The 21611-nt window shown below is 51.2% G+C and overlaps 1 protein-coding gene and 1 long non-coding RNA gene across 6 annotated transcripts in view; one reads left to right on the top strand and one right to left on the bottom strand.

Moving 5' to 3' along the window:
* The window catches only part of PRKCB (protein kinase C beta), a 326959-nt gene extending 307798 nt beyond the window's left edge, over positions 1–19161 (top strand). For 2 of the 3 annotated variants that reach the window (XM_044233159.1, XM_044233160.1), the window contains one exon: positions 12978–13136. In XM_044233159.1, the coding sequence (XP_044089094.1) occupies positions 12978–13136 (159 nt within the window). Of the gene's footprint in view, positions 1–12977; positions 13137–19008 lie in introns of those variants that run through there. The other variant, XM_044233161.1, reaches the window with a different exon arrangement.
* LOC122895628 overlaps positions 1659–21611 on the bottom strand; it is a 37072-nt gene continuing 17119 nt past the window's right edge. The window contains exons 3-9 of one of the 3 annotated variants that reach the window (XR_006382243.1): positions 12353–20176; positions 11793–11870; positions 11042–11295; positions 6537–6648; positions 5540–5631; positions 3447–4128; positions 1659–1951 (exon numbers count right to left, since the gene is read on the bottom strand). This is a non-coding gene — a long non-coding RNA (uncharacterized LOC122895628). Of the gene's footprint in view, positions 1952–3446; positions 4129–5539; positions 5632–6536; positions 6649–11041; positions 11871–12352; positions 20177–21611 lie in introns of all 3 variants that reach the window. The other 2 variants (XR_006382241.1, XR_006382242.1) reach the window with 2 other exon arrangements.

Below are 21611 nucleotides of genomic sequence, written 5' to 3'. Positions count from 1 at the left end.
GAGGCCACAGCAAGGGGGAGCGTGTTTGCTTGCAGAGTTGTGGTGTGTGGTGCGCAGTAGCAGGTATGCGGGAGTAGTAGGTTTAACTCGAAATCCCTCGTGGTGATTTGGGTGGCTTGCCCAGCCTACTAAGAATTATGCCTTAGTGAAATCTGGCAGCATCCCTAATGCCCAGTGCAAAGCTTGCTGTGAAAACTAGGTAGAGGCACAAGCCTGGGGCTCCAGGCTCCAGCTGCCCCCAGAGGGCGGTCCTTGGACCGGCTTCCGCAGCTGTCAGCAGAGATGGAGCAAATTGAGGCGTGAAGGGAAAAGGAACCAGGTCACAAGAAGGCCCTGCTCCCTCCCTGCCCACGGAGTCTTAAATACTGAAGGGCGTAGGCTCAGCGACTGCCTGCCAGGGAACGTGGCTCTTTCTGTCCTATTGTAGGAGCGATCTGATGGATCCCGTTCCGTCTGGCCCGGGCTGGAGGAGTACAGCTCGTTGGGAGACAGACCCTAAGAAAAGCCCCTCTCCCTTCCTCCGTTCATCCGGGCAGCCCTCTGGCACCACCCAGACATGATCCCCAGGCGCTCTGCCTCCTTCCGTTCCAGCCCTGAGGTTGGGCCTTCCTGACTCCGACCCCTCCCGTACGATCGAGTCTGATGCCCGTCACTCTCTCTGGTTGCCTGTGCGCCGCGTCACTTGACATAAAGCCCCATACGGTTTGAGGCACCAGCACATCCACAAAGCTCGGGGAGCCCCGAGGCCCCATCCTACAGCACTACCGACCACTACCACTCTCGTGTGCGAGCATTTTCCAAAACACCGCATAGCTGGTCTGGTCACACATCGAGGCCTGCATCCTCGGGGAGGTCTAGATGCCAAACTGCTTCGGGAACGAAGTCTTGCTCACAGGACTGGGTTTCTCGGTAATTCTGTCATCCAAAAACCTTGTTTACGTAGCCGAGGTCAGAAGCTTCAAGTACTGCTTTAATGAGCTGCACTTCTGTTCATGCGACATTCTTCTCCAGACCTAATTGCCCTTTCCGCCGTATGAGTAAGCGTCTCCGAGTGTGTGTCTGAGTGTGGGTTTGATGTGCTGACATTTCTGAATCGAAGCCACAAAGTGTAACCTTTGTGTGTTTGCGATTAAAACTCCAAATGCAAAGCTTAGGAAAGGGGGCGAACTTTTTGCTGGATATGATCTATTTAAGAACAGAACTTGGCTCCCCTAGGACGTACCAAGTGCTCAGGAGAACAATACCCTTTTGAAAATTGGGATTTGACATCATTCTTCTGAAACCCTTGCTCGTCAGATATATTAGAGAAAATACTGAGCTCTTGTTGGTGCCAGGCAGTACGTCGTTTAATTCTCAAAACCACTGTGTGAGGTAGGGGTCACTGTCCCCGTATTAGGGGTGAGGGGGCAGGGAGCCTGGAAAGGTGGGGACATTGGCCCCAGGTCCAGCAGGTGGCGGAGTGGGGCCTTGAACCATGGACTCTGCAGTGCCTGAGATCCTCGGAAAGATGATTAGAGACGCTTGGGAGCCCCTTTTCCAGTTTGAAACTGTAGTACTGGGCAGGAGCCCGGATCCCACCATCTAATGGTATATGTTACATAATAGAAGGAAACTAGAGATCCTTAACAATTCAAATGATTTAAAATTTATTTTAAAATATTGCAACAAACAAGAAGCACATTCACACCTTTTACACTTCACTGGCAGGATTTTAAAAGATGTAAATCTTGCTCGTTCCTTAAGGCTTTGATTTCGAGGCTGACGGAGACAGCAGCCGTTGAGTGACCTCTGGGCGCAGGGTACGGGGCCGCATCCTATCGGAGCGCCTCCCGGCAGGCTCGTTAAGCAGTAGACGTCTCCTACTCCCCACTTGGTTCTGTTTGTTCTTTCCGCTATCCAGAGTGTGAAGTTTGCACAGATCCTCATCAAAATATTAGGTTACGTTCAGACCCTGACAAATAGCCAGGAGCTGTTTAGGACACAGAGCCTAGAGCCTGTTTATCTCTCTTTCCCTCCCTCCGCCCCCCACAGATAACCTGTTTAAACTGCACATCAAACCAGGCTCCCTTCGGACGGTTGGAATTGGCAGACTCCTGGACCAAGGGAAGTTCCTAGATCACTTGCCAAGTGCATGACTTTGAGCTGTCCCTCAGCACAGCAGCCAACAGGGTGAATTTGGAAGGGTAGATGAGAAGGTCACGTGCTAGGGGAGAGCATAAAACTATTGGGACATGTCTGGCATGTCTGGTCAGGCATGTTCTATGAAATTATTCAATTTTACTAGCAAACAGAACCCTCTGTCTACTTTGTATACCTCATTTCACCCTCACAACAACTCTGTGAAACAGATACTACTGTTAACTCCCTCGTATAGGTAAGGAAATAGGCTCAGAGAGGTTAAGTAACTTGCCCTTGGTCACACAGCTGGTAAGCCAGAGTGCCAATTTAATTTAAAGGTGTTCCTTCACCTCCAGAGCCCACATCCTTGGGTTTTACAGGGTTTCCTCTCTCACCTCCCAGACTCAGTGGCACAGATGTGGGATTTGAACTGGAGTTGGTCCAGTCCTGAGTCTGAACACTTCTCTGGGGGATGGGCTCTATTGAGCGAGTGTAGATGAAGCCACCTTCTTGGATTCTGCCATGAACTCTGCTCAGATTGTACCACTTATCACAGTGCCCCAAAAAGGTACTTCCCAAAGGGTCAAACTTGAGAAGATGAGCAAATGGGTTCAGGGAGACTGGGTCCAACACGGAGAATGTGGGCTTAGAATTGAACAGACCCAAATGCAAATGCCAGCTTTGCTGTCCAGCAGCAAAGAACTTGACCCCTCTCGGCCTCCCCAGACACAGGTTCCAGTCTCAGCCTGGTCCTCTGAAGAAGTCCCCAAACCTCTTCTCTGAAGCGCTCCCTTCTAAAGTGTCCATCCCCTTGGTCTCAGCTGATGATCCTATCTGTTCAGTTATGGGAGAAACTGAGGACCATGGGCGCCCACGATGGATGGCCTTCAGCTTCCTGCACCCTCCCTGCACCTGCATAGTCACCTTGACCTCGACCTTCTCCCCTCTGTGCATCAGCAAACAGGTGTCCTCCCCAGTGGAAGACTTCCCCTTCCCTCCTGCACTGAACCCCCATTCCCCACACCTTTGCACACCTCTGTCCACTCGGTGCCCTACAGCTTCTCTCAATATTAATTAGAACTCCTGTGATTAGGGGCGCCTATGTGGTTCAGTAGGTTAACAGTCTGTCTTGGTCTTAGGTCATGATCCTAGAGTCCTGGGATCTTCCTCATGGGGCTCCCTGCTCAGTGGGGAGTCTGCTTCTCTCTCTCTTTCTCTCTGCTCTCACATTCTCTCTATCTTAAAACAAAACAAAACAAAATAACAGCTCCATCAGAGCCAGACTCAAAATGACTTTTAAACAACAACAAGAAAACTCGGGTAGTTACCTGTGGCTGCAGCCAGGGTCTCAAAGTCAGAAGGACTCCATCTCCCGATGCCCCCTGCAGTAGCTTTCCTCTGTACTGACTTCATTCTTCCTTCTCAGAAAGCTTTCCAGAGTTCATCTCAATCTCGTTCCAGAGTTCATCTCATAATCTTAGCAACTTCTGCCCCTCCCCACCCCCCACCAAAAAGCTTCTTTTTCCCCAAAATTCCCACCAGCCCGGAACTCAGGCTCATTGGAAGCTACAGGGCCACATGCCCATTGCTAAAGCCATCGCCATGCCTGGGAATGAGGCCTGGCCCCTTTCACGTCTGACCTCCAGAGAGAGGAGAAGGGGCAGGTCCTCTAAGAAAAGCCAAGCCTCGATGCCCAGAAAAAGAGGGAATGCTTGCTCGGTACACAAGACCAGCAGATGTCCATGTCCCCCCCAACTCCTGGTTTATCCTCCTGGGCTCATAAACGTGCTAAGTCTTTCTCCTCTTACAGACCCCTTCCCTCAAGCCTGCGTGCACTTGCTACAATCGGTTCTTTCTTCGGCTTGGTGCGAGCTGGCCTCTGCCCGCACGACTCCTTGTTGACATTTGTCTCGTGGAGTCGTTGTCCGCAACTGCAGGGTGACCTCCTCCTGCAGACTTGTCTTCTCTTTTTTGACCTCGTCGTATTATTTGGTAATCTGGTCTTCCCTCCTTTAAAAACAAAACAAAAAAACCTGAAAGGGTGAAACAGCGTCAAAAACTACACAAGAAGTTAAGTCCCCTCCCCTCCCCCTCAGCCCTCCGCTAGGTTCTCCTTCCCAGAGGCACTCAGGGCTGCTTAGTTCTGGCGGGACCATCTAGACGGCCTGTGTGCAAACACAGAACTACCCCACATCCCACAAGGAGGCTTGCCCACCGTGTTTGATTTCTGTGCCTTCCGTCTGGCAGACTGTTTTCTATCAGTACATTGAGATCTGCTTCATTCTTTCATAGCTTCCTGGTTTCCTCTGTAGATGTTTTAGGATAAAATCAGAGCCCCCCCCCCACTCTTTTACACCCCTCTTCCTTCTCATTTATATGGCACTGAGCTCACTGATGGCCCAGAAATACCAACTCCGTGAAAACCCCAGTGCCAGTGCCATGATGTCGAGACATGTGCGTGACCCAGAAAGGGAAAGAAGAACATTCATTTCTTAATTTCTTTTTTTTTTTTTTAAGATTTATTTATTTATTGGACAGACAAGAGATCACAAGTAGGCAGAGAGAGAGGAGGAAGCAGGCTCCCTGCTGAGCAGAGAGCCCGATGCGGGACTCGATCCCAGGACCCTGGGATCATGACCGGAGCGGAAGGCAGAGGCTTTAACCCACTGAGCCACCCAGGTGCCCCGAACGTTCATTTCTTATTTACAAGTGCAGTTTCTTAAAAACAACCACAACAGCGTCCCCCACCCCTGTGACGTATGAATAACAACTCAGAGGTGGTTATGTGAATCTCCATTAAAATGTCTTTATAGAGGGCTCTGGGTGGCTCAGTCTGTTGAGCGTGTGACTCTTGAGTTCCGCTGGGATCATGGAATCGAGCCCCGTGTGGGGTTCTGGGCTCAGCAGGGAGTCAGCTGGAGATTGTCTCCCTCCCTCTGCCCTTCCTCCCACTCATTCTCTCTCTCAAATAAATCTTTAAAACAAAAAACCTATTTCCAAGGCAGTGAGGCTAGGGAGGTAGGGGGGTAGAAGTGCGTGCGTCCCTTTCGTCCCCAAGGGCACATCTGTCCCTCCCTTCTAACAGGGAGCCTCAGGGTAGGGCCTGACATCACCTTGAGGCTCCCTCCCATATCCCACCAGCCTTGGCGGGAAAAATTTGTCTGTTATGTTTTAAATGTCAGTACCTGCCTGGGCAATATCCCAGGAGGGCTTGGGGGTGTGGCAAGGCCTGCAGGACCCATCTGTAGCCAGGGGACGGCCACAGCCATCAGATTAGCTCCCTGGACAGAGCCGGCTCTGTCTGCATCCCAGCAGCGACTACGGCACCGTTTTATCTGTGGATTTTATCAAGTCATCCTCCCGCGCATTACAGGGCAGGTTCATCTGACCTCACAAAGAGGGTTTAGGGAATTTAGCTCACCTGCTTAAAGGTTGTATAGCTGGGGCTTGATGGGGCTGGGAGAGGGACCCCCGTCAGCGTTGACATTCGAGCCACATGATCTGCTGTGATTCCTAAGGCAATGAGATGTAGTGAGAAAGCCTGTGGTCTTTGTCATCCAGCAGACCCGACTCTGAATCTCCACTCCCCTCCTTGACCCTCCTTGGCCCTGACCCAGTTTTTAACTTTCCAGATTATCTGCTGGGTGGAGATCATCCTTTTCCTGCCTGTCTCTCAAACCTGGGAGAATCAAAGTTGTAAAAACATAAGCAAATAACGGGGGTGGTCGTTATCTGAGGACGAGTTTCTTTGAAGCCAGCAATGTGGGTTTAGGATGAATGGTGAGGAACAGATAAGAAAAATACGACACTTTGTTCGCAGGGGGGGGGTATTTCATCTAGTTTCTTAAAAGCCAGCTGCAGAACAAAGGAATGATTCAATACTTTGTTTAAAGAGTAGCAACATCCCTCCATCTATTTACCCGCCATCCAGGACACACACCAAAATGTTACATTTGAAGGTACCGAGGTAGGGAGATAAGAAGGCTTGGTTGTTGATTTTCCTGGGTACTTTCAAACAACTTGTTTCGGCAACACATATACAAGCCTGGCGGAAGACTCTAGATCATTGTCAGATCTGGGATCCGATCCTAGTCAGGTACTTAAATCTGCTAAACCCGTTCCTTCTGCAGCAGAGACATCATGGATTAAAGGAGATAATCCTCGAGAAGCACGTAACACTGTGTCTGGCTAATAATATGCACTTAATACACACGGTCATTCGTCCACCCGGCGATACTGAGTGCCTACTGTGTACCAGTGCCTACTGCGTGCCAGAGCCTGTCCTGAGTCCCGGGAAGGCCATGGAATGACTTCTGCTGTTGTGGGACTCACGGTCTAGATGGCACTCTAGTTCGGCAACAGTGAAGCAAAGATACAACCATGTTATTTAGATCGGGCTCTTTAGATGGTTTACTTACTGTGCACGAAGGGAGCAGGCTGTTCTGACGGAGAATAACAGGAGGGGAGGATTACGCTGTCTGGAGGTGATCCCGGATAGCTTCTCTGAGAAGATGGCATTTAGACCGAAATCTGGAGGAAAACAAGGCATGGCATCTTATTTTAAGATAAAACAAAACAAAACATGAAACTTGCTACCCAACAGGCCCCCTCTCTTGCTGACTTCCTTCTAACTGAACAGACACAGGAGATTAAGTGCCCTGATTGTAAGGACTCTTCCCCTAGTCACAGAAAAGCGAGCTTTCATCTCTTTTCTTTCTCTACTGCACGTTGTCTGACTGTGCTCCAGAGAAACACCTTTGAAACATTTTTCAGAATGACCCATCGTGGGACACCTGGGTGGCTCAGTCAGTTAAGCATCTGCCTTTGGCTCAGGGTCATGATCCCAGGGTCCTGGGCCCAAGCCCTGCGTGGGGCTCCCTGCGCAACGGGGAGTCTGCTTCTCCCACTACCTGCCGCTCCCTCTGTTCAAGCTCTCAAATAAAATCTTTTTAAAAATATAAAGCATCTTTATTTAAGAGAGAGAGAATGAGTGGGGGCAAGAGGGAGAAGCAGACTCCCCCCAAGGGACGCCTGGGTGGCGCAGTTGGTTGGGCGACTGCCTCTGGCTCAGGGCGTGATCCTGGAGTCCCGGGATCGAGTCCCACATCGGGCTCCCAGCTCCATGGGGAGTCTGCTTCTCCCTCTGACCTTCTCCTCGCTCATGCTCTCTCTCACTGTCTCTCTCTCTCAAATAAATAAAATAAAATCTTAAAAAAAAAAAAAAAAAAAAAAAAAGAAGCAGACTCCCCCTGAGCAGGGAGACCGACATGGAACTTGATCCCAGGATCTGAGCCAAAGGCAGACGCTTAACTGACTGAGCAATCCAGGCAGACCAAGAGAAAGACTCTTTTATCTTTTTACCTTTTTCTGTGACCTTCTAGGTTGGGTTCCCAAAGATGCCCTGCTGACAGAGGCAAGGCAGGAAGCTCCCCTGTGCCATGAGCCTCCCGCCATCAAGCCTGCTTAAGCAGTGTGGGCTGGGCTCTTGTCCTCTTCTCCAGCATCGTGCTCTGTCCCCACCATCTTTTCACCTCCTCGTATTCCCTAGACAATATCCTTCCTTCCTCCGGAGAAGCAGTGTCTTTCTTTCTGGTTGCTCTCAGCTTAGATGACACCTCCTCCAGGAAGTCTTCCTGGCCCTTCTTAGGTTCCTCACTTCTGTGCATGGGGGCCTGTGTGTGCATCCGTCTCCTCTGCTAAACCACAAGCTTCATGATGACCAGGACAGGGACCCTCTTGTGTGTCGTCATGTTTTCAGTGCCCAGTACACCACGGGGCAGGAGAAGCACCTTAGCACCCAAATAGCAGGAACTCCCTCATGTAAAGTAGCTTTTCGGGGTGTGGGGGGGGTTCTTATTTTTTAAAAATCTGATATTTAGATTTTCAAAAACACAATCAAGCAGAAAGATAAAGGAGAAAATGAGGCAATCTATAACTCGTCCCACCTTGATAAGCCTGTATCCGATCTGCAGGACCTGTGAGCACACACCTCTGTACGCACAATTTATGGCAGGGGAACACACTGTTCGCAGTTAGCAATTGTATGTGACTATGGCACTATTCTTCTAAATCTCCTTTTCATTTTTAAAAGTGTTTTGCATGATACTACGTCAGAGAGATGTAGGATTTGACTTTTTTCCCTATTGGTGGATAGTTGATGTCAACTTCTTTTCCCCCTCTCGAACAATTTTTTTGATGAACATCTGTATCTTGGGGGGTTAAACCCAGGAGTATAGAGGAGGGGTCCAGGGAAAGGCTCCTGGAGGAAGTGACATCTGTCGGGAGACCAGTGGGATGCGCAGGCAATGCCCTGGTGGGGTTGGGCGTGGAGGGACAGGGTGGGAGGCAGGTGTTCCTGGTGGAGGAGGCAGTTCCTTGCAAAGGCTAGGAGGTGACAGAGTGCGTAAGCCTCCTGGGGCACCCAGGGACCCGAGTACAGCTGGAGGGTGTTTCGGGGGCGGGGGAGTGGGCAGCAAGGGGCTAGTGACTAGGTCCCCAGGGCCAAGTTCGAAGGGGCCCTGTAAGCCATGCTAGGGAGCGTGTTCCCAGGCAACAGGGAGCATTGCAGAGAAGTGACAGAGCCAGGCTGGCGTCTGAAAGATCCCCACGGCTGCTGTGACTAAGCCAGCTCCACACTCGACAGCTAGACTCGGAGCTGTTATTAACACAATGAAACAGAAATTAGAAGAGAAGAAGGGGGAGAGGGGAAAAAAAAAAAAGAGCTCACATCTAACAGCTCACAGATCAGCTTTTCAAACTGTCTAGGTTCTCCGATTCGCAGGCGCAATTGAACAAGTCAAAACCCTCACTCCCCTCACTCCCCTACCCCGGGGAAGAGGTGCTTTGTGGTTTCAGGAACCAAGCAAAAGCAGCGTGCGGCGCCGAGGGGGTGTGGGTCCCTGTCTGTCGCGGTTGCGGGAGCTCTGGTGGTGTGCTCTGATGACAAGGGGAGTGGGGGTCTCTTTCAAGAGCTCAGGGAGCTATCGGTCCCCACTCAGGACCAGCAGGGAAGCAGGTGTGGTCCCCGCGGTGTATGCGTCGCTCGATCCCAGCCGCAGAGCTGCCCTGTTCTCCAAGGACACCACAGGCGCAGAGCTGATCTGGGCTGTGCCTCCCCAGGGCTGACGTCTCCATTTAAGGAGCGCTCCTGAAGCTAATGGGCAGTGACAGGTCCATTTGAAAAACACGGAAACACTTAGGGAGGCTGTGATCTGCCAGCCCCGCGTAAGCTGCTTATTAGCAAGGAAATCACGCTCCCGTTGCATTGTGCCCCCTTGGTTAACCCCTGCGTTTGCATCTCCTCCCTGCTAGCTCCCTTAAAGATTTCATTGTTCTCAGAGGCGGGGTAGGGGGGTGAGGGGAGGGGGAAAGGCTCGGAGCTGCCAGGAGCTGTTTCTCTCTCGCCTGTCACAGCCCCTGGGGAGGCCCCGGCCAAGCTGCAGCCTTCTGGCGTGCACGGGGAAATTGATGGTTTTTAAAGAAAAATGGCCCCTGAAGACTCCAGGTCTCCACTCCCGTGCTTTCCACGCTGGCTGGTTTGGGTCCCGGCACACAGGCCAAAGAGGAACACGTCCAGGTGTGCCTCCCACTGTGCTGGCTCTGTCCCACCGCACCGGTCCCTGGCTCCGGCCGCTCCGGGTGGCGTCCGCCACTGCCCCTCTGCCCCTTGGCCCTGTTCCCCATCAGTCTAGATGCCGGCCCTCTTCGGTCCCCACACCCTCGACATCCCCACTGGACACTCAGACCCATCAAACTGGAAAGCAAGTGTCCAGCGGCCGCCGGAAGGCTCCCTACCCCAAGTGTCCCCCACCCTCCCCAGAGCTCAGGAGCCAAGTTGTGGGGTCACGGACAGGCCCTCTCTTCCCAGAATACCCCACTTCTGACCTGTCAGCATGTCTTGCCACCTCTCCCCTCAGTCCGTGCCCCCCAAGGGCACCTTCCTCCGAGCCACCATCCTCTGTCCCCTCCCCGGCTCCTCGCCCTTCCATCAGCTTTGTGCACAGAAACCCAAGCAAGAGTGTGCCGGGCCCGCAGAACCTCCAGCGACTTCTCACCAGGTAGCGATGGGAAGGCCCGTGATCTGGCCCCCGGCCCCCTCGCGCGCCACCCCCCCCCCCCACCCCACTGCTCTGCCTCTTGATCACCACGCTGGCCCCAGTGGCCTCCCCACTCTCGGGGGGCCTTGGCCGAGCAAACGTGCTCATCTCTGGGCCTTTGCAAACGCACTTCCCTCCACCCGGAATGCTTTTCCCCCATTTAAATGGCTCCAAGCTCCTCTCCTCAGAGCTGACCACTTTATCGAAAATGGCCTTCTCTTCGCTCTGCATCCCTGACCTGACTTCATTTTTCTTAATACCGCTTGCCTCCCCCATCTGGCATGAACACTGTGCACATTTGCAGTTCCCTTTCTAGTCACCTGTTGGTTGCCTTTCTAGCCCCTGCAGAATGCCAGTCCCACGAGGCAGATTTTTTAGAACTTACCCTTAACACAGGGCCTGGCACACAGTAGACACTCAATAAATACTGCTCAAATGAAAAAAAAAAAAAAGATGCATAAGCAATGGAAAAAACTGGACTATAATTTTGACCACTGTGTTGAGGGTCTGTCCTTTTGAGGACAAAAGTTTTCCCCAGCCGGCCAGCAGGGCAGACCCCAGGTCTTGATTATAGAGCAGGCGGGGGGGGGGGGGGGGGTTCACCTCTCGTTTTCTGAGACCGGAAGCAGAGAGATCAACATGGTCGAAAAGAATTTTCCCAAAGAGGAATAGAGCAGGAGTTCTGAGGCGCTCTGGGAGCTGAGCCCCATGCCCGCATGCACACGCACATGTGCGCGCACACACACACCCCATACCTCTGCTTCCCTTGACCTTGGGGCCTGAAGGAGCCCAGGGGGAGTGTGCCCTCCTCACCTTTCTCAACTCACCTTCCCTCTGCCCGTGACTCGGGCTTGGAGGCAGCGCTTCATCTTCTCACCTCCTCACCGTGGCCCGTTTCCCAGGACTTGCGTGCTCGACCCCCTGGAGGTCCTTCAGCTCCGGCGGTCCCTTCCCTGGACCCTCGCAGTCCCCAGCGAGGGGGACAGTGCTCCATCCCGAGTCTCCTCTTCCCGCTCTTGGCTTTAGGGGCCACTGTCTCACGGGCAACTAGAAATCAGATCCCCCACCTCCCGGGGTGGTTCTGTGAAACGAGAAGGTAATGTATGCGAAACCCGAAGCAAGCGCCAGTCGCCTGGAAACGGCTCTGCGGTGTTTATTACTGTTCTCTTTATCTGTCTTCCACTTCCCATGTTCCGTCCTTTCAGTGTTTTTTATTTCTTTTCTTTTTTTCAAGACCTCTCTCCTGCACCCCATAATCTGTCCTACTAACCCCCTGTCCCAAGGTCACCTCCCAGAGCCGCCCTGGCCCCTCAGAGTCACGGCATCCAAACGGAAATCGCCGTCTTTCGGAACAGTCCCGCTTTCTCTGCATGGGGGGCTGACGCAACCTACTTCTCACTGTCCTTCGAACCCGAGACCTCCTCATCCCCATCCTGGACTCCTGCCTCCCTTGCCAGCCCCGCCTCCTTTGGTCCTGTCCTCCTCAGCCTGGGACCCGCTCTTCTAGAATGGAGCCCGGAGCTCGGGCTCTGACGTCCGAGCTCTGTGACCGGCTGTGCTCCTCAGTGGCTGCGTCACCTGGAACAAATGACGCCGTCCCCCTGGCCTCAGTCCCTTCATCTGTCCCGTGGGGATAATGCCCCCGTCATGGGGTCCCTGGGAAAAGGAAATAAGATAAAGCAAGATGAGCGGTCTGGGGGAGCTGGCGGGCGGCAAAGGCCTCACGAACGCCGGTACGACCACTGCCCTTGCCGGCTGCGGCTGCCGGCGGTAGACACCGCGTCTCGGATTCTAAGAGCCCCGCGCCCGTGTTTGCTGGGGAACTAAAAAAGCCAGATTTAGTGACGGTCTTCTCTTTCGGTGGGAACTATTGTGTGCACACTTGTGTGCACCTGCGTATGGGCACACGCATGCACACACACACACACACACACGTTACAACCCTGCCTCAGACCAAGACCCTTGCACATAGGAGGACCCCAAGGAGGGTGAGACATGATGACGGTTTCCTCCCCAGAACCCAAGGGCCCCGCCGAGCCCTGGCTTGGGTCTCAGCCCACACCCTCCGCTCCCATCCGGAGAGAGAGTGGCTGAGTCGGCCTCCACCGGCACCTTACGATGAAAGGTCAAGGACTTACCCAGCTAATCAGGGCTTGGCGGGCGACCAGCCATGGCAGGCACCGCACCCAGGTCTCGGGATCCGTGTCCACTGACTAGAGCCCGTAACTGGCCACGTCCGGAGCTCCTGACTAGCGGCCAGAGGAGAGCACTTTGGGGGATCCATTGCGAAATATTAGGATCTCCCGGATGACGTGTAACAGACTTGTTCCTTCGCATCTGGTGGCGCATGACACACGGATGGTACCTTAATCCCATCTCCTTCAGCAGGTGGGCTTGGCTGGTTCCTTGGGAGCCGGGGCGGGGGGCGGGGTGAGGGGAGGGCGCATACCACACGCCAGCGGTCCCACCATCTCCTGCCTTTGCCATGCAGCTCCTGGTGTCACCAGGATGCCGGGGGCAGCTCACGAGCCCTAGAAACTGCGAGTCAGGAGCCCCAGGTCATGAACCAAAGGTCATGAGAATTTTGGATTTTATGTTGCTCTCATTTCTGATCATGGAAACCTCTCTGAGGCAGGGGAGCAAGCCACGCCCCATTGTGTTTGGTTCTGTTTTGTTTGGGTTTTTGGTTTTGGTTTTGGTTTTTTGGTTTTGTTTTGTTTTTTTTTTCCACCTACCACAAGTTCTTTTCTTCCCCTTTCATAGTGTGGGCGAAATGCTGAGAACTTCGACCGGTTTTTCACCCGCCATCCACCAGTCCTAACACCTCCCGACCAGGAAGTCATCAGGAATATTGACCAGTCAGAATTCGAAGGATTTTCCTTTGTTAACTCTGAATTTTTAAAACCTGAAGTCAAGAGCTAAGTAGATGTGTAGACCTCCGTCCTTCATTTCTGTCATTCGAGCTCAACGGCTGTTGTGGTGACCTCTTTCCTTTTCATTGCCACGTCGTATCCATGTTTTACTTGCTGATGAGACTAGAGTGACCATGTTTCAGAAACCAAATGTCCTCAGGCAGTTTGGAGCATCTCTAGGAGATGCGATGATGCGGATGGCTCGTCGAAAATGCTGCATTCATTAGCACATTAGCAAATGACCTCTTCCCATTGACTCTCCCCAGCATGGCCTTGCGGCAGAGGTCCCGTGGGGACAGAAAAATGCCTGCTTTCCCTCCCTTTCTCCCAGCGCTCGCGTTTCACACATTCCCCAACTCCAGGCATCCAGTCTGGATTGTTCTTACCAAATGAGTGGTTCACCGGATGCTAGCAGTCTTCTCTCCCTCCTGGACCCGGAGCTTGGCTTGCATCCAAGGGTAGGGTTGCTTTGACGTAGAGGGAATTCCTCCATTCTGCCCGGTTTGGAGGCACCATGAGCTGTGCAGAGCCCAGGCCAAAAATAAAATCGTATTTGTTATTTTTTTAGACTCAAAGTTAAGGAGGTGATCTCAACCCTTTTAAAATGCCAAGAGGGTGCTTTGAGACCATCTCAATCTTAAAGGACCTCAAGGGGTCAGTCAAAAGGCAACCGGCTTGGGCCCCCCCCTCCATTCTGTAATGTCTGATACTCTCTGTCCCTGATCATGATCACCTTCATCCTCAAACTCCTGGAAAAGGGCATTTGGCATCACCCCCCTGAAAAGACATGGTCACTCTAGCCAGGTCCCAGAGGACCATGGTTTTACATTACATTTCAAATTTTATTTGCTTTGGGGTTTTATTTCTGTTATTGTTCAAACGCAAAAAGAAAACAAAAACTCACTTTGTTACACATGCTTTGAAATCTGTGTCCAAATGTTATTAACCACAACGACCTGTTTGATTTGTCAAGAAGGCGGCTCTGGACCTAGCGGACCCCCATGCCCGCACGGAGGGGATTTGTCTAGGTTTGTTGCTGGCTTTGGAAAGCTAATTAAGCGCTCTGAGCAAGATACCATTTCTTGAAACATAGACGGTTGTACTCTTCACTTTGATGTTGTTTTGCAAGATGTTTGTGGAAATGTCCATTTGTATCTGGATACCTGTTATGTGCCATTTTTTTTCTAGCATCGAGATACAATAAAAAAAAAAAAAGAAAAGAAGAAATGCTATTTCAAGAAAAAAACAAAACAAAACAAAACACGGCTCTCTTTGAAAAATGTGGACCCAAACTGCCAAGCGGGGCTCCTGAGTCTACGAGACAGAAAGGAACTAAACCCAGAGCTTAACCTCAGCCCCTGGTTCTGCCAGTCTGAGAGGCTGGGGACCATTCAGGGACTCCTGGCAGCCTGTAATGGGATGGGATGAGCTGGCCGGGGCTTCCGGCGATACCAGAGGTCAAAGCCAGAGTCAAGTTTTGGAGCCAGCTAGGAGCCTGGCTGGGGCTCTTGATTTTCTTATCAAAATCACCACTCCTCCCAGCTTGGACTCAATATTCTTACTTGCAAGCAGCTTTGTGAGCCCCCAGAAGCCAAGGAAACCCCTTGGGCGGGAGAAATCCCCTTGCCTGCTGCCTCCTTCTATTCCTAGGCAACCTTCCAGAGAATTCTTATCACAAGTCGAGTGATTGCCAGAAGCACCAGAGCTTCTAAGAGACCATCAGGAGAACTTTACCAGCTTGACAAATGTCCTTGAAGGAGTGCTTCTCATCTTTAAGAAACCTGTGATTGGGATTTCCACATAGGCAGGGGCCCCTGACTCACTCCTGTTGGCCCTCGGCTTCTCCATCATGGTAGCAGCATTGCCCCAAATGGGGCAAACCCCAAGTCCCAGCTGGCAAGCTCAGGAAGTTAGAGAAGGAGGGAAATCGGGGCAGAGGCCTCCTTCCCCCGTTTTATTGCTGGGGACACCGGCATCTGGAAAGAGGCAGTGACTTGCCCAAGGTCAGCCAGCTGGGGCGCAAACCCAGGTTACCTGACTCAGGGCAGGACTGTTTCTGCTCTAGAGCTGGCATCTCTGAGCCACGCCCACCAGTAAGCGAATTACTGGAGGTCCTTCGTCTGGCTGTTGGGTCAGCAAGTCTCTTGGACCTGTTCTCAGGAAGATAAAAAGCATGGAGAAGCATTGGGCCATTGACAGATTCTTTGAGACAACATTAGAGAACACTGTAAGATAGGTAGGTAGCTAGCTAGTTAGACATAGATAAATAGATAGGAAGAATATATTGTATATACACACCGCATATTTGCCAAATTTCTGTCATTATTTTTTCAGAAGTTGAATCACTTGCAGAAGAGGTACTCAAGCCAAAGTCTCTATTTCCTTAACACACCTTGCTGAGAGTTGGCCAGTGAAGGCTTGTGTGCAAGGGAGGGATCCTTGGCCAGAGTTCCCCCACCGTTTCCTTTTCCATCACCGTTTTAAATCCAAAGGAGACCAAGAAACCGAGCTCTGAGAATAGATCATCTCTGGGCCATACTTCCCAAGTTTATCCAGGAAGAAGGATTTTCCACTTCTCGGTGCAGTCATCCCCATGCTCCACCTCCCGTTTGTTCATCCAGGAAGCATTCATTCAACACCGACTATGTGCCAGGCTCTCTGTTGGGCGCCAGAGCTCAGTGGGGAACCCCAACGATGCAATCTGGGGCAGCAGCCATTAACTAAGTAATTAAAAGCATGATGTGACCTGGAGATAAGCAGCCTCTGAGTTAGTCAGGGGAGGCTTCTTAGAAGAAAAAAAAAAGTCCTCAGAGGTCTTCATAGTGCCTCTTTTTCTCTGTAGACCCCATAGACCACAGTTTGAGAGTGAAGGAGGAAATGCAGCAGTGCCCCCCTTGACCCAGATTTCTGGGACAATCCTAGAGTGTAATGGGTGAGGTAGGACAGGGGTTAGGTGATAGGTGGGGTGGGTTTCCTTCTAGAAGGCCAAAGGCACAGTCTCCATGCTCGGACAGACCACAGAATCACCAAGATTCGAGCAGAGATGGATAGTCATAGAGAGAGAGGGAATTGGTTTTGCAGCTCACTTCTGAGTCCTGCATTTTTCTTCGCGTTTTCTCACCTGGATTCCTGCAGGCATTACCCTTTCCAGCCCTCAGGGAGAAGCTGTTCTGCCGGCACACTGCCCGCAGCTTGACACAGCCTGGTTCTTCCAGAGGAGACAAGCCGAGATTTTCCCAAAGAACTTAAATTAGGGAAGGAATTTAAATAAAGAAATTAAATAAGGGAACCCAAAGAAACCTAAGCACAGTGCACGTTAGCCATGGCTCATTGTCTGCCCGGATCCAAGAATCCCTCTTGGTATTTCTTAGACTTATCACTAACCTGTTCCTCTTCTAAGAAAGGGTGGGGCCATGGTCCTAATGACCTTGGGGAATCAAGAGGAGGTCGGCGGAATTAATAACCCTCCTTGGTTGAGTGATACTCTGCTCATGTGGCTTCAGGTACTAGCCACCCCAAAAAAGAATGGTCCCAACAGAGAGGCCTATCCTCTCCCACCTTCTAGGGGTACAATTCAGGGGTATTTCCTAAGGGGAGCTGCCGGTCAAAATCCGGAATGGCAGGTTTTATTTGGACCGTGTGCCTGTTTGAGGCACAGTGGATGGGGAAGAGCTGTGAGAGCTAGGGCTGGTGGTAAGGGAACCTCCACAGATGCCCAAAGGCAGGGAAGGCCAGACGAGGTCAGTGTTCCCAGGGGTTGATCTGAAAGGAGGCAACTGCCTGCCTTCTAGCCCCCAATCTACCTGGGGCTCACACACAGCCTCGCAGCTCTCAGACCTTGAAGGGGCCTAACATTTCGGTCCCTACTGGGGCTCAAAGTAGACAGAAGCCGATGTGAGAGAGCCAGAGAGTCAACAGCAGCAATTTCACTGCTTTGCTGGAGAGTGGTGGGGTCTCCAGCCCCAGGACAAGTATATGTTGGAAGAAAAGGCAAGAGGCTATGAGGCTCTGAGGCTCATCCTTAGTCGATCTCCATTCATTGAGTCATTCAGCAAATAGTCACGGACAGCCCGCGGTGTGCCAAGCATTATTCTAGGCCCAGGAAATACAATAGTGAAGAAACAGGTACGGCCCCTCCCTGCCTGGAGAGAGGCAGTAAATAAGACAATGTCTGATAGTACGTAGGTACCACGAAGACAATGAAAAGGATGCTAACGTATGACTTGTAGGGTCCAGGGAGGGATGCACGGGCAATATTAAAGGAAGGGGTGGTGTTTGAGCTTTTCTCTGAGTACAGGGGACAGCACAGGACAGGCTGACAGTGGGCAGGAGAAGATAAAGCAGAATGCACGGGCATGAGAGGGCCCACCACCTAGAAAACAGCTCCATCTGCATCTTGAGCCCACTGCAGTCTGGCAACGCTAATCCCCGCCCCCACCCCCGCCCCGGACTCCCACACCCCAGCACACGCCACACAATTAAGTGGCAACTCCATAGAGACATTTTACCTATCTCGAGGGAGCAGCCTGAACGACGGGATTCTTGTGGGAGGTACTTGGCAAAGGCGAATGAGCCCCGCGATGAGAAACCCTACCAGTCAGCACCCAGTAGGAGCTAAACCTAAGGCATGAATGGCAATTGGCTGGACTCCAGCAAATCAGTCCGTACTCACCGAGCCTCCCTGCTTTACAGTCTGACCCAGCTCTGGCTTCAGTGAGGCCGAGCCAGGCGTTCTCCTCAGCCATCCTCTACTAAACCAGCCATCAGACGGTCTCCCCGCACACACACCCCCTATCAAAGGCACTGAGGTTAGCCTTAATTAAGAGCAGCGTGGTCAGGTAGAGATCCCTACTGCACTGTGCAGCCTTGGGCAAGTCACTGTATCTTCCTGCACCCGTCTTCTCCTGTGTCAAACCATGGGGGGGCTAGGGGGGGAGACAGTGAGGACCCCATCTCCTCCTGCCCTCAGCTGGGGGGTGAGGATGGGAAGGAAGGAGAGTCTGCAGGACCCTGAGCAGGTGAGAACATCATACAGACGTGAGGTGTTTCTCTGAGCCCACACTCTGCCATTCCCTGGAAACGGTTGCCCCAAACTGTAGTTAGCAGCCTGGGACCCCCAACCCGACACAGAAATGTCAGGCTAACCAGGAGAATAGAATTTTTGTTGTAAGGCTGCCCCTAGAGACCTCACTTTAAGCTTTGGGTTTGGTTTCTTAGAGCTTGTTGACTAGATGCACGCTATGCTGTAACCATCCTTGGAGACCGCCTGTGGCTGATGAAGACCCAAATTCTAGTCTGTGGGTGGATTTCTGAACATCCCTTCAGAGCCTAGTTGGCACCAGGGAATGTGGGACGGACAGGGATCCGCTCCTTTCGTCAGGCAACGATCCGATGCCCCCCTCCATGCCACTCCCTCCACCTCCTGGGCGCCTTGAGCGGCTGTGCCCCTGCTCCTTTTTAAAGAAAAGGCGCCTCCTCGCCACAGGGGTCGCTGTGGGATGCTTTCCTCCGGGATGCTCCACCTATTCTATGACGTTTTCCACTGGTAAGAAGTAGTTTCCAGCTCAGTTCATCTCAAAGCCAAAGAAAACAGAAACACGCCTCCCCCACACACGCCCAGTCCACGTTATGACAATCCTTCAAGAAATTCAATGTTTCGTTTCCTTTCTTAGGCAACCGCCACCAAGTGTTCTCTCCCGAAGCCAACAGTCAACGTGAGGTGAAAGGCAGGGGATGGTAGGCACACAGCACCTGCCGAACAGCTCCGCACGGGGCTCGTTCTGCCTCGGCCCGTCAGGGGCCTTCGGCTTGCCGCTAACTGGCAGGTGTGGGTCGCGCTTCCTTCTTCCGCTGTGTTAATGTGTTTGCTTTCCATTTGGCAGAGAGACAAGCGAGACACCTCCAACTTCGACAAAGAGTTCACCAGACAGCCTGTGGAACTCACGCCTACTGATAAACTCTTCATCATGAACTTGGACCAAAATGAATTTGCGGGCTTCTCCTATACTAACCCAGAGTTTGTCATTAATGTGTAGGCGAAGGCGACTCCGTTGTCCACCCTGGAGTTGTGTTAGACTTCAGGCCAAGTGTAGGTTACCGATTCTAGTCTTCCAGGATCCCTGGCGCGTCCGCAGCCTGGCAGTCAGAGCGTGGAGGGCTTGTCCTCGAGGGCTTTTCTTTGTATGTGTAGCTTGCTAGTTTGTTTTCTACATTTGAAAATGTTTAGTTTAGAGTAAGCGCTTTCTCCAATTAGAAGGAACAATTTTCCAAACTTCCAGAAACTCGTCAAAAGGAACAGACGACGTCAAACCTACCGTGTCTGATACCAAAATGCTTCAGTATTTGTAATTTTTAAAGTCAGAAGCTGATGTTCCTGGTAAATGTTTTTACGGTTATCCTACCATATCTTCTTTGAATGCTAAGCATGACTGGTATTTTTAAAAATTGTGAGTAAGCTTTGCAGTTACTGTGAACTATTGTCTCTTGGAGGAAATTTTTTGTTTAAGAATTGATATGATTAAACTGAGTTAATATATGCAGACTCTCTGGTTAGTGTGTCTTGCTTTTAAACAGGCCCTGGGACAAGGGTGGGTTATAAACTTGAGAGCCACAGGGCCGATGCAGCCGATGGACAAGCTTTGTTTTGCACGCACACAATCTTATTTCATTGCCAACATTTAAAAAATGGGATATTCTCTATAAATTCTAGGGTTTTCAGATTCACCTTAAAAAAAAAAAATCAGCCCTGGGCCTGGTTCCCTGTGGAAATAATTCAACCAAACTGAGAAATGGCTGTCTCCTTTAAAAACAAGGTGGACTCGAGCTCTGCCCCAGTCTCCACCATGCCCTGTTGTGTTACACTCTCTAACCACATACCTGGGTACTATAGATTGGAGGCTGAAACTTCTGCCATTGGAATCACAGACTTCATGACCTCAATATTTTCCTGGGCCCAGAATCAGGAGATCTGTTCAGTAATCCATTCAGCATGGCTTGCTTGCATTAAATCCTCAAGCACGAAGTACTTAACAAAGGTTTCATTCAATCCACCTGTAACAAAAGTCAGCAAAGAAGTTGCTGTCAGTACAAAGAGAACACTTTTCTTTCTTTCTTTTCAACTGACGTATATATATTCTAGAGACAGAGAATGACCTGGAGGGGCAGAGTGAGAGGGAGAGAGAATCCCAAGCAGACTCGCCACGCACAGAGCATGGAGCCTAAAGCAGGGCTCGACCTCACAACCCTGAGACCACAACTTGGGCTGGAGCCAAGAGTCAGATGCTTAACAAACTGTGCCACCCAGATGTCCTGAGAATACACTGTTCTGTGTTCTATGATGATGTCACTATTTGCAAAACCACTTACTTTCTACTATTGTCTCCTAATTTGACATCTGCCAAAAGAAAAAAAAAAAAAAGGCATATGCCCTTTTCTCCACAATCGTTCTTGCCCTGGGAGGCCAGAAGAGGAAGAAAATAAAATTTGTCAGCACGATAAGGAGCCCACTGTTGGAGATCAGAGTGGCACCTTAATGAATCACTGGGTGTCAGCCTGATATCTTCTCTGAATGAAATCATGCTTCTATTTTCTTTTTGAAAGATGAACTAATCCAATCTATCGCACATGCCTTCAGAGCTGCTCACGCCAGTGGGTAGCAGAAAAGAGCAAACCTGTCACACCCAGTGTGTTGTGACTCCACAGACTTTATTCATCTCCTGCCTCCTTGGAAAACACCCAGTAAATGGAGCATTGGGCAGATGTAGTGAATCCATTGATCCTAGTGCATTTTTTGCAGAATTTTAGAAACTCTGCCAGTTAAAATTGGGGAAAGCCAACTTAAACATAAGGAAGAAACTGTATGTTCCATGCATTGCATTTAGAAAACAAAAATAAGTGTGCTTTCTGTAGACCTTTGATGACGTGTTTCATTTAAGATGACAAGAGAGAAGAGTTTGCTATGGCTACTTCTGCTTCTTCCCCATGTCATGCTGGCCCCTGTTTTCTCCTTCTGCTGGATATAAGCCCTCCTTTCCTTTCCTATGTGTTGAGCACCTACTTTGAGCCAGGCACAATTTTGGGTGCTGGGGATATAGAGACCCAATCAGATCGCCCAGGACTGTCCTTTTTTTTTTAAGATTTTATTTATTTGAGACAGAGAAAGAGCAGGAGCAGGGGGAGAGGCAGAAGAGGGGGGAGAAACAGGCCCTCTCCTGAGCAGGGAGCCCGATGTGGGGCTTGATGTCTGTGTGGGACCATGACCTGAGCTGAAGGCAGACGTTTAACTGACTGAGCCACTTAGGTGCCCCCAGCCCAGGACTTCCTATTCATGGGGACAAGAAGATGCAGAAGTCCCAACTTCTCATCTTGCTAGGATCATGTCCAACGAGAAATGAGTGAGCGCTCCTATGGAAGTCCTGCAGTTGACTCCGATTGGCTCGGCCTGGTCACACGTACCCTCCTGAACTCCGCACTATGGCTGGAGTGG

Source organism: Neovison vison, chromosome 14 (genome assembly GCF_020171115.1).
Source record: "Neovison vison isolate M4711 chromosome 14, ASM_NN_V1, whole genome shotgun sequence".
In the NCBI taxonomy this organism is placed as follows: Eukaryota; Metazoa; Chordata; class Mammalia; order Carnivora; family Mustelidae; genus Neogale; species Neogale vison.
Note: the sequence above shows the minus strand (reverse complement) of the source record. Positions and strands in the feature narration are given on the sequence as shown.